Genomic DNA, 12,611 nt, shown 5'->3' with positions numbered 1-12,611 from the left:
TCTTTTCCTCCTCCTCCTCTTCTTTCTCTCTCTCTGATATTTTTTGTTCTCTATTTCTGTCTCTAACTCTTTCTATCCCTTTGTTTCTGTTTCTGCCTCTCTTTTCCAGTTTCTCTTTCTCTCTTCGCTGTTAGTCTTTGTCACTCTTTGTCCATCCATCTGCCTGCCTCAGTGTGTCTGATTGTCTGTTTCTCTATTCCTCTCTCCCCTTTTCTGTCTTTGTGCCTCTGGCTTTCCTGGGTCAGTGGCAGATCTCCGGATGAAGTCTACCTCGACTCCCAGAAAAGTCTTCATGTCTCCTTTCCATCCCCAGGCCCAAGCAAACTCCCTCTGCTCCCAAGACTCAGCTTCCTTCTCCTTTCTCACTTCCATCTTTACCTAAACCTCTGACCCTCTTTGTTCTTTTTGTTACCCGGCCCCAGACCCCCTGGTCCCTTCAGAGGAAGATGGAGGGGCCCCATCCCACCTACAGTTATCTGGGCCACATCCTCAATGGATGGAGAGAATTCCAGGGAGGGTTGCACATCCAAATGAGCCCTGGGCCCATCATTAACATACAAGACATGAGCTATAATTGTACCTGCCCCCAGATAACATTATACACTGTAGAATCCCTCTGTGTGTGGGACTTTGTACTAAGCTACTGTGGGGAAAGGGGAATGAGGTGAGGGAGGAGAAACATGGAGGGGAGAGGGAGTCTGTGATGGAAAAGAATGTAAAGAATTCTGGGTTTGGAGATAGAAGACCTGGGTTCAAATCCTGGCTTTGTACTTTACTCGCCATATGCCCTTAATCTAAGCATGTACTTTCTCTTTGCCTCAGTTTCCCCATATGTAAAAGGAGAGATCTATGATCTCAAAGGCCCCACCCAATTCTAAATCCTATGATCCTGTAAGATGGATGAGACAAAAGAAACCTGGTCCATGCCCTGAGGGGGCTCCCAATTTAGCAAAACAGACAGGTTATGAACATAAAGAAAACCACTTACAAATCCTTTGTGACCCTAGTCAAGTCACTTCCCCTTTCTCGTCATTTTCCTCATCTATGTGGTCTCTAAGATGCTTGCTGGCTCTAAATCCTAGGACCCTGTGCTCAGGGCCCAAAGAGGGCTAGGAATGCCATCTGGGCTAGGAGAGCATAGAGGTAGGAGGCTGTGGATTGGGAGGGATCAGAGCAGGCTTCCTGGAGGAGACAAGCTGTGAGTTAGGTCTGGGAGGATGAGAAGGCCTGAGACAAGCAGAGAGGAGTGGGAAGGACATCCCAGGCTCGTCCTGATATCTAAGTCTGGGCAAGAGATGTTGAAGGCCACCATGAGGTTGAAGGGGAGGGGCAGTTGAGAAGGTTGCTCTGCTCACTCGAACCCCTGAGTCCAGGGTTGCTGGAGGCTGGGGGAGCCCTGACGCTAAGGCCCTGTTCCTGCCCACCTCCACAGGATCCTGAAATTCTTGGTAGCCAAGAGGAAGTTCAAGGAGACTCTCAGGCCCTACGACGTGAAGGACGTTATCGAGCAGTACTCAGCTGGCCACCTTGACATGCTGGGCAGGATCAAGAGTCTGCAGGCCCGGTGGGTGCCCCGTACCCTCCTGGAGAATCTTCCTACTTGACCCCTATACTTAACTTGCTGGAAGCCCCTCCCCACCCCACCCCACCCCACCCCCCAGGAGCCCCCAGCTCAGCTTCACTTCCACCTGTCCCACCTGAAGCATCCAAGAAGCCTTCTCAGCATGATGGAGTGCTTAGCTTGGAGCCAGCCAGATCTGAATTCCATGTGACCCTGGACAAGTCATTTAACTTCTTCGCCTCGCTTTCCTCATCTATGAAAGGGGGGTAATACTACCCCTACTTCACTGGCTTGTAGTGTGGCTCGAACGAGATAATGTATGGAAAGTGCTTTGTAGAGTTTAAGGAGCTACGGAAACGTAATCTATTGTTGTTCAGCCTAAACCCACTCAGTTCTGACCCCGATCTTGTCTGGGCTCCAAGGTTAGGGCTATTCCTTCTGCTTTCACAGCGGAGGTCCCCCAGTTTAGGGCTGGGTCGGGTCTGGGAGTAGGGATGCTCAGGACACGGGGAGTCTCTGGGAAGGGAATCTCCAGGGGCGCCTCATTTTTCTCTCCTTTAACGGGCTTTTCTTCATCCGGTAGTGTGGACCAGATCGTGGGCCGGGGGAGTGGGGATCGTGCGGACCGAAGGTCCCGAGAGAAGGTAGAAAAGGTTCCTTCGGATGCCGGAGAAGCCGGGGACGAGGTCAGCATGCTGGGCCGAGTGGTCAAGGTGGAGAAGCAGGTGAGGAGTGAGAGGGCACGTCTAGATCACGGGGCTCTGACCCCCAGGTGGGGACCAATCTGAGGCTTGGGGGGAAGGGACTGACTGGTGGAGGGAAAAAGTCCAGGACCCCGGAACTCAGGAAGGCAGGGTCCTGGGCACCTTAAATCCGAGAGCACTGGTCCAGGTTTGGTAACCTGGCAAGGTGACCTGGGCAAGCCAAGCAGTCTCTCCGGGACTCAACGTTCTTCTCTTGAATGAACTCAACTCGTCGTCCTAAAGCCGCGAAACCTCTGGACCTTGGCTAAACCTCTTGGCTCTGGGTCCGACACCGGCCTAAGTCCCACCTTCAGCTAAATCCCACCCAATTAAGCCTCACCCTCAGCTAAGCCCCGCCTCCAACCAGGTTCCATCTCAAGTTTGCCTTAAACTCCCAGGCCACTCTTATCCGACTGAACCGCTCCCCTAGTTAGTAGGCACCCCCAGACCCCCCATTCCAACCAATGAAGACGCAGTCCTGTTAGACCCCGCCCCCAAGTAGGCTTCGATCGCAGCAGCTCCGGCTGAGTCCTTCCCCCGGCAGGTGCAGTCCATTGAGCACAAGCTGGACCTCCTCCTGGGTTTCTACTCCCGGTGCTTGCGGGCGGGAGCAGCTTCATCTGCCAGCTTGGGCACAGTACAGGTGCCCCTCTTCGATCCAGACATCACGTCGGACTACCACAGCCCCGCAGACGCCGAGGACATCTCTGTGTCCGCGCAGACACTCAGCATCTCTCGATCCGCCAGCGCCAATATGGACTGAGGGAGGCGCCCCACTCTCCCAGGGACCGGCCCTGGACTGGCCACCCAGCCTGGCACGGGCCCAGCAGGTCCCCAGGCCTCACCTGCCTGCCTGCCTGCCTGCCCTCCTGCCATCCGATCTTACTTGAACAGGCCTTCCTTCCTGAGACTCTCCTACCATGCACTATTGAGCTGCCAGGATGGGGGAGGCACCCACAGCAGGCATCTCGTGGGCATCAAAGTGTCCCAGGCTGGGCAACCTCCATCACCCTTTTGTCCCCGATTCCAGATGCTGGGCCCACCTCTGGTCATGTAGCCAGGCAGACAGGCCCTGTCAGCTTTGCCAAGGGGGCCCCTGAGACTATAGAGGGCCATCCCAGGACCTGTGACTCTAGTGCCCAATGGGAGGTATGAGGGGTGAGCCCTTCCCCTCCCCTCCCAACAGCCATGTGGCACCATGGGCTCCCCAGACACCTTGGTCCCAGAACAGGGATCGCTCTAACAGCTATGCAAGACTGGTTCTCTCTCATACCCCTCCCTGGAGGGGTGAGTTCTCCTGGGGAAGGCCCTGGCACTGTCAGGAATGCTGACACCCTCCCTTCCTACACCTCTGGGGTCCTCTTCAGGCCCCACCTCAAAGCACAGTGATCCCACCCCAGCAGGTGGGCACCATATATGCAAACCACATTAAATATGCAACTTTCCAGGCTGGACAGGGTCCCTTGGGGGCCGTGACCCACTCCCAGTCCAAGCTGGTCTCAGGCTGCCTCAGGCTCTGTGCAGCCCCACTGGGCTGGGGCCTTGGGTACCTGCTAGCATGGTCAGCACCTCTCCTTCCCCACTGGGGCACAAGAATGGGTGGGGGCCTTATGGGCTGAGCCCCAGCCCTTCACCTCTCCTCCAGGACTCTTTTCATGGGCAGTCAGCTCCCCAATTGTCAGGGGAAGGGCAGCCCCCTCCCAAAACAAAACAAAATCAAAAACACATATTGACTCCCTTCCCACCCACAGTTTCTCCCAGAAGCCCTGACCTTGGACAACTTTGAAACTGTAGGATGTTTGCTGTCCCAGGGAAGTAACCTCACTGAGCCCTGTAGGGGCCCAGGGAGGGTGCAGACTCTGAATGGAACCTACCTGATCCCCATATCCCTACACCTGGTCCCTGTTTGGTAGGTGTGAAGAAGAGCCACCTCCTTCCCAACCAGGATACTGTTTTCTTAAGGAATTGTCTCTGCTAGTATCCTCTGTACCCCTAGCCCCAGAGTAAAGAGGGGCAGCTTGGCCCAAGGACCCCAGCAAAAGGGTGGGCAGCACAGAGAGAGAAGCCTCAGGCCCCTACCCAGAGAACCACTCACAGCACACTCACACTCCCACTCTGAATGCAAGAAAGCCCCGCTCCACTGCCTAGGGTTCGCCCTCCAGCTATCACCGCCTCCCTGGCATGTGCACATTCTCTGACCCCTTGGAAACATAACTTCATAGATTTCCCCCATCACACACACACACACACACACACACACACACACACACCCTACAAAGTGGGGGGGGGAGGGAGACAGGGTCCCCCTACTTCTCCTAGGAGGGCAGTGCCTGGTGCCTGCTCTGTGCCAGGGAAGGACTTTGCATCTCACACTCAAGAGCCCTGCATGCACCCCTTCTTGGGATGGGGGGCATAGCTCCCCTCCCCCTGCTGCACTCCCTCCCACCCCCACCCCCTGCATGCCCTCTGCATGTGTTGCTGACCTTTGCACCAAGAGCCTGCCTACCTCTGGCCCCTCCATGCCCTCCTCTGCACTGACCCCCAGAAATCCTCCCTTGACCCAGAGATGGAGCTGGAGCTGAGACCCTCAGACCAAATGAGAGCCCAGAGTAGTCAGTCCCCTTCCTCCCATCCCCCACCGCGATCGAGGTTTCCCCCACTGACCTGGTTCTCAGACATGCAAGTACCTCACTTTGTTAACTTCATTAACTTATTGGTTTCATTAAAGTTTTCAGTAGAAGGTGGCTGGCCTTGGTTCATTAATTGGCTGAGGGATGGTGGTCCTGTACTCAGGCTCCTAGAGGGAGCAGAAGAAGGCACTGGGGCATGTTTAACCTGGACAATGAAGGCTAGGGGTGGGGGTGGGGGACATAGGGATCATCCAGCCCCTCCTCATTTTACAGATCAGGAAACTGAGGCCCAGGAAACATTGTTACCAAAGTTTATGCCACACGTGGAAAATCCAGAATGAGGAAAATAGGTCTGGGAAGGTCATGTGAGTGGGCAAGCCAGGATTCAAACCTTTTGAGTCTAAATCTTATGCCCTCTCCTTTACATAAAAGGAAAGAGCAGCTTCCCACATGTGTCCTGTACTTAAATCTCCAAAGGGCTGGTGTATGGTACAAAGATCAGACTTGTTTGGCCCCAACAACGGCAGGGTAGTCAGCGGGGAAGAGACTGATTTTTTATTTGATGCCATTAGATGCTGTGTGACCTTGAACAATCTCTCTCCCTCTCTGGTCCTCAGCTTTCTGAGGTTGGACCAGAAGATATTAGTTCCTTCCCAGTTCTACTCCTCAGAAAGCATTTATTAAGTGACTGCTTATTACACTCACTAGATTCAAGACACTGGGTGCTAGGGACACAAAAACGAACAAAGAAAACCATCCCTTTCCCTAAGAAGCTCACAAGGAGCATCCCCCTCATCCCAAATAGGGGCATATACTTGTCGTTCAGTCAGAATGACCACCTCTGCATGACCCCATTTGGGGTTTCTTGGCAGAGATACCGGAGTGGCTTGCCATTCCATTCTCCAGCTCATTTAACAGATGAGGAAACTGAGGCAAACAGGGTTAAATGATTTGCCCAGGGTCACACAGCTAATAAGTGTCTGAGGCTGGATTTGAACTCAGGAAGATGAGTCTCCCTGACTCCAGACCAGCACTGTATCCACTGTGCCACCAAGGAGCATCCCCCTCATCCCAAATACGGGCCAGGGGCATGACATGTGCACTCAAGAAGAGATCCAGGCCAGCTGTTCTAAGAAAACTTGAGGAAGAATGAATTCACCTTGGGGGAGGGATCTGGGAAGGCTTCATGGAGGAGGTGGTACCCAAGGTGAGCCTTGAACAAAGAGAAGGCTGCAGAAAGGCAGAGATGGGTAAGGCTAGGGTGTGTTACAGGAGGTTATTGGGGATATTTGTTCAAAGGTACAGGCAGGAGACGGAATGTCAGGATCAGGGAATAATTTTATTGTGATGGTCCTGGAATAAAGAGTTTGCAATGGGGAGTACTGGGAAATCAAGGCTGAGGAGATGGTATTTTATCCCATAGCAAAAGTGAGCCTTTGGTCCCCTTCTAGATCTTTCATTCTATGTTCTAAGGCCCCTCCCAGCTCTGACATCCTGTGTTCTAAGGCCCCTCCTAGCTCTAAATTCTGTGTTCTAAAGGTCCCCCAGCCCTGACATCCTGTGTTCTAAGGGCCCCCCAGCTCTGACATTCTCTGCTCTAAGGGCCCCCCCCAGCCCTGACATCCTGGGTTCTAATGCCTCCCCCTGCCCAGCCCTGACATCTTGTGTTCTAAGGGCCCTCCCAGTCTTGATCTATGAGTCTAAGGAGACCCCGCCTTCCCTCCATCCTCACCTCTCTTGGACATCGCCTCTCTGTTTCTCATTGTCCCTCTCAATCATTCATATCAGGAGTGTGATGATAAATGGCCACCAACCAATCCAGCCCTGGCTCGTGTTACTTGCTGATGTCCACGTGTCAAGATAACACTGAAGATCTAGTGAGTATCATGCAGCTTCTGATGCTCTCCTGACTCACATACGGTATACAGTAGGTGCTCACACAATAACCGTGGAGCGGGAATAAACCTGAGGCTCAGAGGCTTGCGCCCTAATCTGAGTGCTGCTGCCAGCTCCATAGCACAGCGTCCTGCAGCTCTCATTCATTAGCCTGGCCTGGGCAGCCCCCTGTAGCCCCTGTGGTGGTGCCGATGAACCGCCCAGGGATGGCCCCAAGAGGAGCCTGCCCCAGGCTGGAGGTGCCGCCCTGTCCTGTTGTCCTGGGAGGCTTCCTACTGCGGACTGTCCTGATGTCTGCCATCCAGAGCAGCCGGAACTTCCTCCTTCACCCACTGCTGGTGAAACCCTGGAAAGGCCTTGGTGCTCAGCCAGTTATGGGCCATGGGGGCTCTCTCTTCCACCTCCAGCACCTCTTTTCCATCCCTGTTCAAGGGCTCTCCTCCTGCCTCCAACTCCACATAAAAGTGCCCCTGGCTGCCCTGTACATCCACCCAGCCCTGCTCACCCTGGCCCCATCCAGCTCCTGCTCCGGCTGCTGGGTCTTAGGGGGCATCAGGGACACTGGTTTCGAAGGGGTCGCTGCTTAGTTTGGCAGCCCTCAAGTCTTCTGAGGGTCCTTCCAGCCTTGATGTTCTTTGTGGAGATATTCATCTTTGAGATGAATGAGGAAACACTTAGTCTGGAAAGGGAGGGGAGAGGAGGAGAGAGAAGGAGAGGAGATGGGAGAGGAGACAGAAGTGGAGATGGGTGGAGAGGAGGGGAGGGGAAGAGAGGAGGGGAGAAGAGTGGAGAGGAGAGAGAAGTGGAGGAGAAGGGTAGAGAGGAAGGGTGAGGAAGAGAGGAGAGGAGAAGAGTGGAGAGGAGGGGGAGGAGACAAGAAGAAAAGGGAGGGGAAGAGGAGAGGAGAAAGGAGGAGAAGAGAGGAGAGGGGAGGGAAGGGGAGTGAGAGGAAAAGGAGAAGAGAGGAGAGGAAGAGGGGAGAGGAGAGGAGGGGAGGACAGAAGAGGAAAAGGGAGGGGAGGAGAGGAGAAAGGAGGAGAAGGAAGACGAGGAGAGGGAGGAGAGGAGAGAAGACTTAAGGAGACATGATCACTATCTTCTAGTATTATAAGAAGGACTTAAGCCTAGGTGCTCCCGACCCCAAGGCTGCCCCTTTATCCCCTACACCATGCTGCCAGAGGTTACTATCATATAATGTTTATCACCTGCACCTGTAGGGGTGAGGCAGGGGAAGGAGTATCCTGGAGTGGGCTGGGTTTGCCCCAAAGGGCAGAATAGTAGCAAATGACTGGAAGCTGCAAAGAGGCAGATGTAGGCTCAATGTCAGAAAAGACCACCCAGTGTTACAGGCAGCCTCATTAGAGGTCTTTGGGCAGAGACTGGAAAACCACTTGTCAAATACTATGTATTGTAGTGGAGCTTCTTGGACAGGTATGAGGCGGATGAGATGGCTCTGAGATCTTTTCTAACTCTCAGATTCTATGATTCTGTCAGAGGTGACATTTGAACCCAGGACTTCTTTACTCAGCCTAGCTCTTTATCCTTTCATTTCCTCTCCCCTCCCCTCCTCTTCTTTCCTTTTTCCTTCTCTCTCTCCCTCCCCCTCTCTCCTCTTTTTCTCTCCATCTCCCCCCCTTTCGTCCCCCCCCCATTTGTTTTGCATGACTATACATATTTGTAATGGTTTGTGGGTTGTTTTTTTTTTTTTGCCTTTTCAGTGGGTGAGGGAAGGGGAGGTGGAAGGGAGAAAATTTGGAACTGAAAACAAAATAAAATTGAATTTAAAAAAAAAGCCCTTTACAACATGGCTTCAGCCTACCTTTCCAACCTTATTATATGCTATTCCCTCCATGCTCTATGGTCCAGCCAAACTGCTCGTGCTGTTCTTCACACATCAGCCTCCCATCTCCCATCTCCCATCTCTGGGCCTTTGTCCAGGCTGTCCCTTACACCTGGAAGGCCTTCCCTTCTTACTTCCACTTCATAGAAATTACTGTTTCTAAGAAATTACTAGTTTTCTTCAAAGCTTAGCTCAAATTCCATCTCCTACAGAAACCCTCCACTTGTATTTCTTTTTGCTTTTTACATGTAGTTCTCCCTTATTAGAATTAGAATTAAGTGCTTGAGGGCAGGCATGGTTTCATTTTTTTTTACCCCAGAACAGAATTTAACATTAATAAGCACCTCAGTTTACTAGTTTGTAAAAGAGGCATAATTTTAAAAGATTTATTAAGCACTTGCTAGATGCCAGACACTGAGTTAGGCATCGAGAATACAAGTACAAGGCAGCTCCTCAGGGAGCTTACACTCTAATAGAGAGAACATCATTTGACTCCTTAAGAGCTAGGATTGTCCTCTGCCTTTCTTTGTATCCTTCCACTTAATACAGTGCCTACTTCAAAAAGCTGACTGGCTGAAGGACAACACATACAGAGGAATCATGGCCGGGAAAGGAAGTAGATGAGAAGTTAGAGCAACGGAGAACTGATTCATAGGGTGAGATGATTTACTCCCCTCCCCTCTCCTCTCTCCTCTTCTACCTCCCCTTCCCTCCCTTCTTTTCCTTCCCCTCCCCCTTTTCCTCCCCTTCCTTGCCCTCTCCAAAACTCCCCTCCCCTCTCCTCCTCTCTCTTCTCCTCCCTTCCCCTCCCTTCCCCTCCCCTCCCTTCTCCTCTCCTTCCCTCCCCTCTCCTCTCCTCCCTTCCCCTACCTCCCTTCCCCTCCCCTCTCCTCCCCTCCTTTCCTCTTCCCTCCCCTTCTCTCCTCCCCTCCCCTCTCTTCCTCTCTCCTCTACTCCCCTCCCTTTCCTTCCCCTCCCCTCCACTCTCTTCTCCTCCCCTCCCCTCTCTTCCACTCCCTTCCTTTCTCTTCCCCTCCCCTCCTCTCTCCTCTTCTCTCCCTATGGCTTTCATTTGATTATTGTGCCTAGAACAAGAGGTAGAAAAGGAGGTAGAGGAAGATATATCCTGGCACTTACCGCAGGGTAGATGGCAAGATGTCGGGAGTGGATGGGATATGAAGACCGTGGTCTGATGGTCTGCTCCGGGGCCTGGAGCCAGCTAGGCACGGTGAGTTATACTCACACTTGTTTGAAGCCCTTGCAGCACTATGGAAATGGGTACTATTACTCTAGAAAGAGCCAGCAGGCTCTCAAACCCAGGTTTGACTTCAGATCTAATGTTCTTTTCACATGACCTCCCTTAATTAAAAAAAAGTCCCTTTGCTTCTCTTGGTCTCAGTTTCCCCATCTTTACAGTAAGGGTTGGGGCTGGAGCTAGATAGTCTCTAAGGGTCCTCTTGCTGTATCCAGTTTCGGGGTGTATGTGTGTGTGGGGGGGGTGGAAGTTTGTGCCAGGTGTCTAATTCTTATGCAACACTAGAGGGCAGCAGAGACCAGCCCTTCGAAACATAGCCTCCCCCCCCTCCATAGCCATCTGGGGGTGCTGAGTGCTTAACACATCTAGAGAGGAGAGTGGCTGCCTAGCTCAGGTCAGGGGGCAGAGATCCTGCCAGGAGGGTGGTCTGGGAACCTTGCCCGTGGGAATCCCGTGCCCGGCCCCGGCTGAGGCTGAGCAGCTGTCCCCCAGTCCTCTTGCTGGGTCCAGCCGCCCCCGTGGGTGCCAGGCAGGCAGGGGTCCATCCTGCTTCGGACGTCTTCCCCTGTTGGAGGGAGGGTAGTCACTGATGATGATTATGGGGAGCCCAGGTGACCCTGGGAAGGGGCAGGGAGAGAGGCCAAGGAACAGAGCCCGGCATGGTGCAGCTCCCCTAAGAAGTGGGATCCCACCGGGCCTTGGCAAGCTCACTGAACAGGACTGGTCTCAGGGCATTATAGGATTCAGCAGTGGAATGAACCTTAGAGACATCTAGTCTAAGGAGTCTTTAATGTTTTCTGTATCACAGACCCCTTGGTAGCTGGATAAAGCCTGTGGACCCCTTCCCCAAATCATGTTTTTCAATTCAGCAAGTAAAATACATAGGCTTAAAAAGGAAACCAACCAAACTGAAGTGATCAAAAAGCTTTTTTAAATCCAAGTTTGTATACACCAGGCTAGGGACACCTGATCTAGTCCAACCCCTTTATTTTATGGAAGGGAAACCAAGCACCAGAGATGGGAAGTGACTTGTCCAAGATCATACAACCAATCAATGGCAGAATCAGGATTTAAATCTAGGTCCTCTGATTCCAGACTCAGTATTTTTTCTTGAGCCAAAACCTCCTTCCACCCCTGGAGGATGGGAGGAGCAGAGGTGCGGCCACAGGCCACAGACATCCTAGCTTCTGGAGCTAACGTAGATGAGTGGCAGGGGTGGGATAAGGGACCACAAGGCCCAGATCACACTCTCAGAGAGAGTTGGAGGCCAGGGACTGTTGCCTGGAGACCTTCTCCCTGCCCTCCCTCCACCCCCACCCCCATCCCCCAAGAGGGAGTCCCAGTTGGTGCAGCTCTGGTCTCCCACCCAAGGCCTGGGCACAAAGGGGCCTTTGTCTCCCCAAGGGTCCCCTCTGGGCTTAGGAAGAGAATGGTCCATTCTGATGTCCCCTAGCAGCTGTGCCCTGGTTCACCCAGGGAGAGGATGGAGATTTCCTGGCTGAGCTAGTGTACAGGATATAGTGAGGCCACTGGCAGCACCCCGTGACTGAGAGTCAGGATTGCCTCAGTCATGGACTTTCTAGGAGACCTTGGGTGAGTCACTTCCCCTTTTCCAGCCCTCAGTTTCACTATCTATAAGACAGGCAAGATACTCCCTGCCCCAACCTGCTGCTCCAGAATGAAAGAATGGACAAGAAGGAACTTTGAGTGGGAGAGTGCTTTGTCTAGTGAAAGATGGTGTCATGCATGGGAAGGATGGTCCTAATAACAGCAACTCCCAAGTCAAGTCAAGTCAGGTCTCCAAGCATTAACACAGGTGCCAACAGCACTTTGAAGTTTATGAAGCACTTTCCTCACAGGAGCTCTGTAAGGGAGGAGAATACAATTTTACAGTGAAGGACATGATGGCCCAGAGCAGGGACCAACTTGATCACATGGTAAGTTGGCAGCAGAATCAGGACTTGGGTACCATGTCATTCAACGAATTGAAAAGCAGAAGAACGGGGTTCAAGTCCTAGCTTGATGACTTATGGTGCTGGTCTGGATCACTGGTGTCCTACAGGGCCATTAAACTACACATAAAGACTTAGAAAACCATACATTAACATTATCTGTGTTCTATTGTATTTTTATTTATTTTGTTAAATATTTATATATAGGTAAGAGGGGCAGTAGATAGAGCCCTGGGCCTGGAGTTAGGAAGAAGATCTGAGTTCAAATCTGGTCTTAGAGACGTATTAGCTGTGTGATTCTGGCCAAGTCACTTAACCTCAGAGGCTTGCCTCAGTTTCCTCATCTGTACGATGGGGATAATATAATAGTCCCTAACTCCCAGAGTTGTTGTAAAGATTGGATGAGATGATGATTAGAAAGGGCTCAGCACAGTGTCTGGCACGAAGTAAGTGCTACATAAAAATGTTAATTGTTATCTCCCATTTCCGCTTTAATCTAGTTTGAATTTCACTTGGGAGAATTGCAGGCTTGCAAGCCTGTGTTTGACCTTTGGTCTAGATGGTCTCTCAGGTTCCTGTGATCCCCAACTCTCCATCCTGTGTCAAAGTGTGGGACTCAGAAAATAGGATTTCAATGGTCCCATTAACTCCCACTTCCTCCAAGGACCATCCCTTCTCTCGGTGAGTGCAATCTCTCCCTTACTAGTGGCTCCTTCCTGTCTGCCTGCAAACAT

The 12,611-nt window shown here is 52.2% G+C and overlaps 1 protein-coding gene across 1 annotated transcript in view; it reads left to right on the top strand.

Moving 5' to 3' along the window:
• KCNQ4 (potassium voltage-gated channel subfamily Q member 4) overlaps positions 1-5,048 on the top strand; it is a 74,241-nt gene extending 69,193 nt beyond the window's left edge. The window contains exons 12-14 of the mRNA XM_036744635.1: positions 1,433-1,564; positions 2,145-2,286; positions 2,849-5,048. Of these exons, the coding sequence (XP_036600530.1) occupies positions 1,433-1,564; positions 2,145-2,286; positions 2,849-3,067 (493 nt within the window). The 3' untranslated portion in view covers positions 3,068-5,048. The remainder of the gene's footprint in view (positions 1-1,432; positions 1,565-2,144; positions 2,287-2,848) is intronic.
• Positions 5,049-12,611: the final 7,563 nt, after the last annotated feature.

Source organism: Trichosurus vulpecula, chromosome 2 (genome assembly GCF_011100635.1).
Source record: "Trichosurus vulpecula isolate mTriVul1 chromosome 2, mTriVul1.pri, whole genome shotgun sequence".
NCBI classification, from domain to species: domain Eukaryota; kingdom Metazoa; phylum Chordata; class Mammalia; order Diprotodontia; family Phalangeridae; genus Trichosurus; species Trichosurus vulpecula.
The sequence above is the reverse complement of the archived record's forward strand: the minus strand, read 5'-3'. Positions and strand labels throughout refer to the sequence as shown.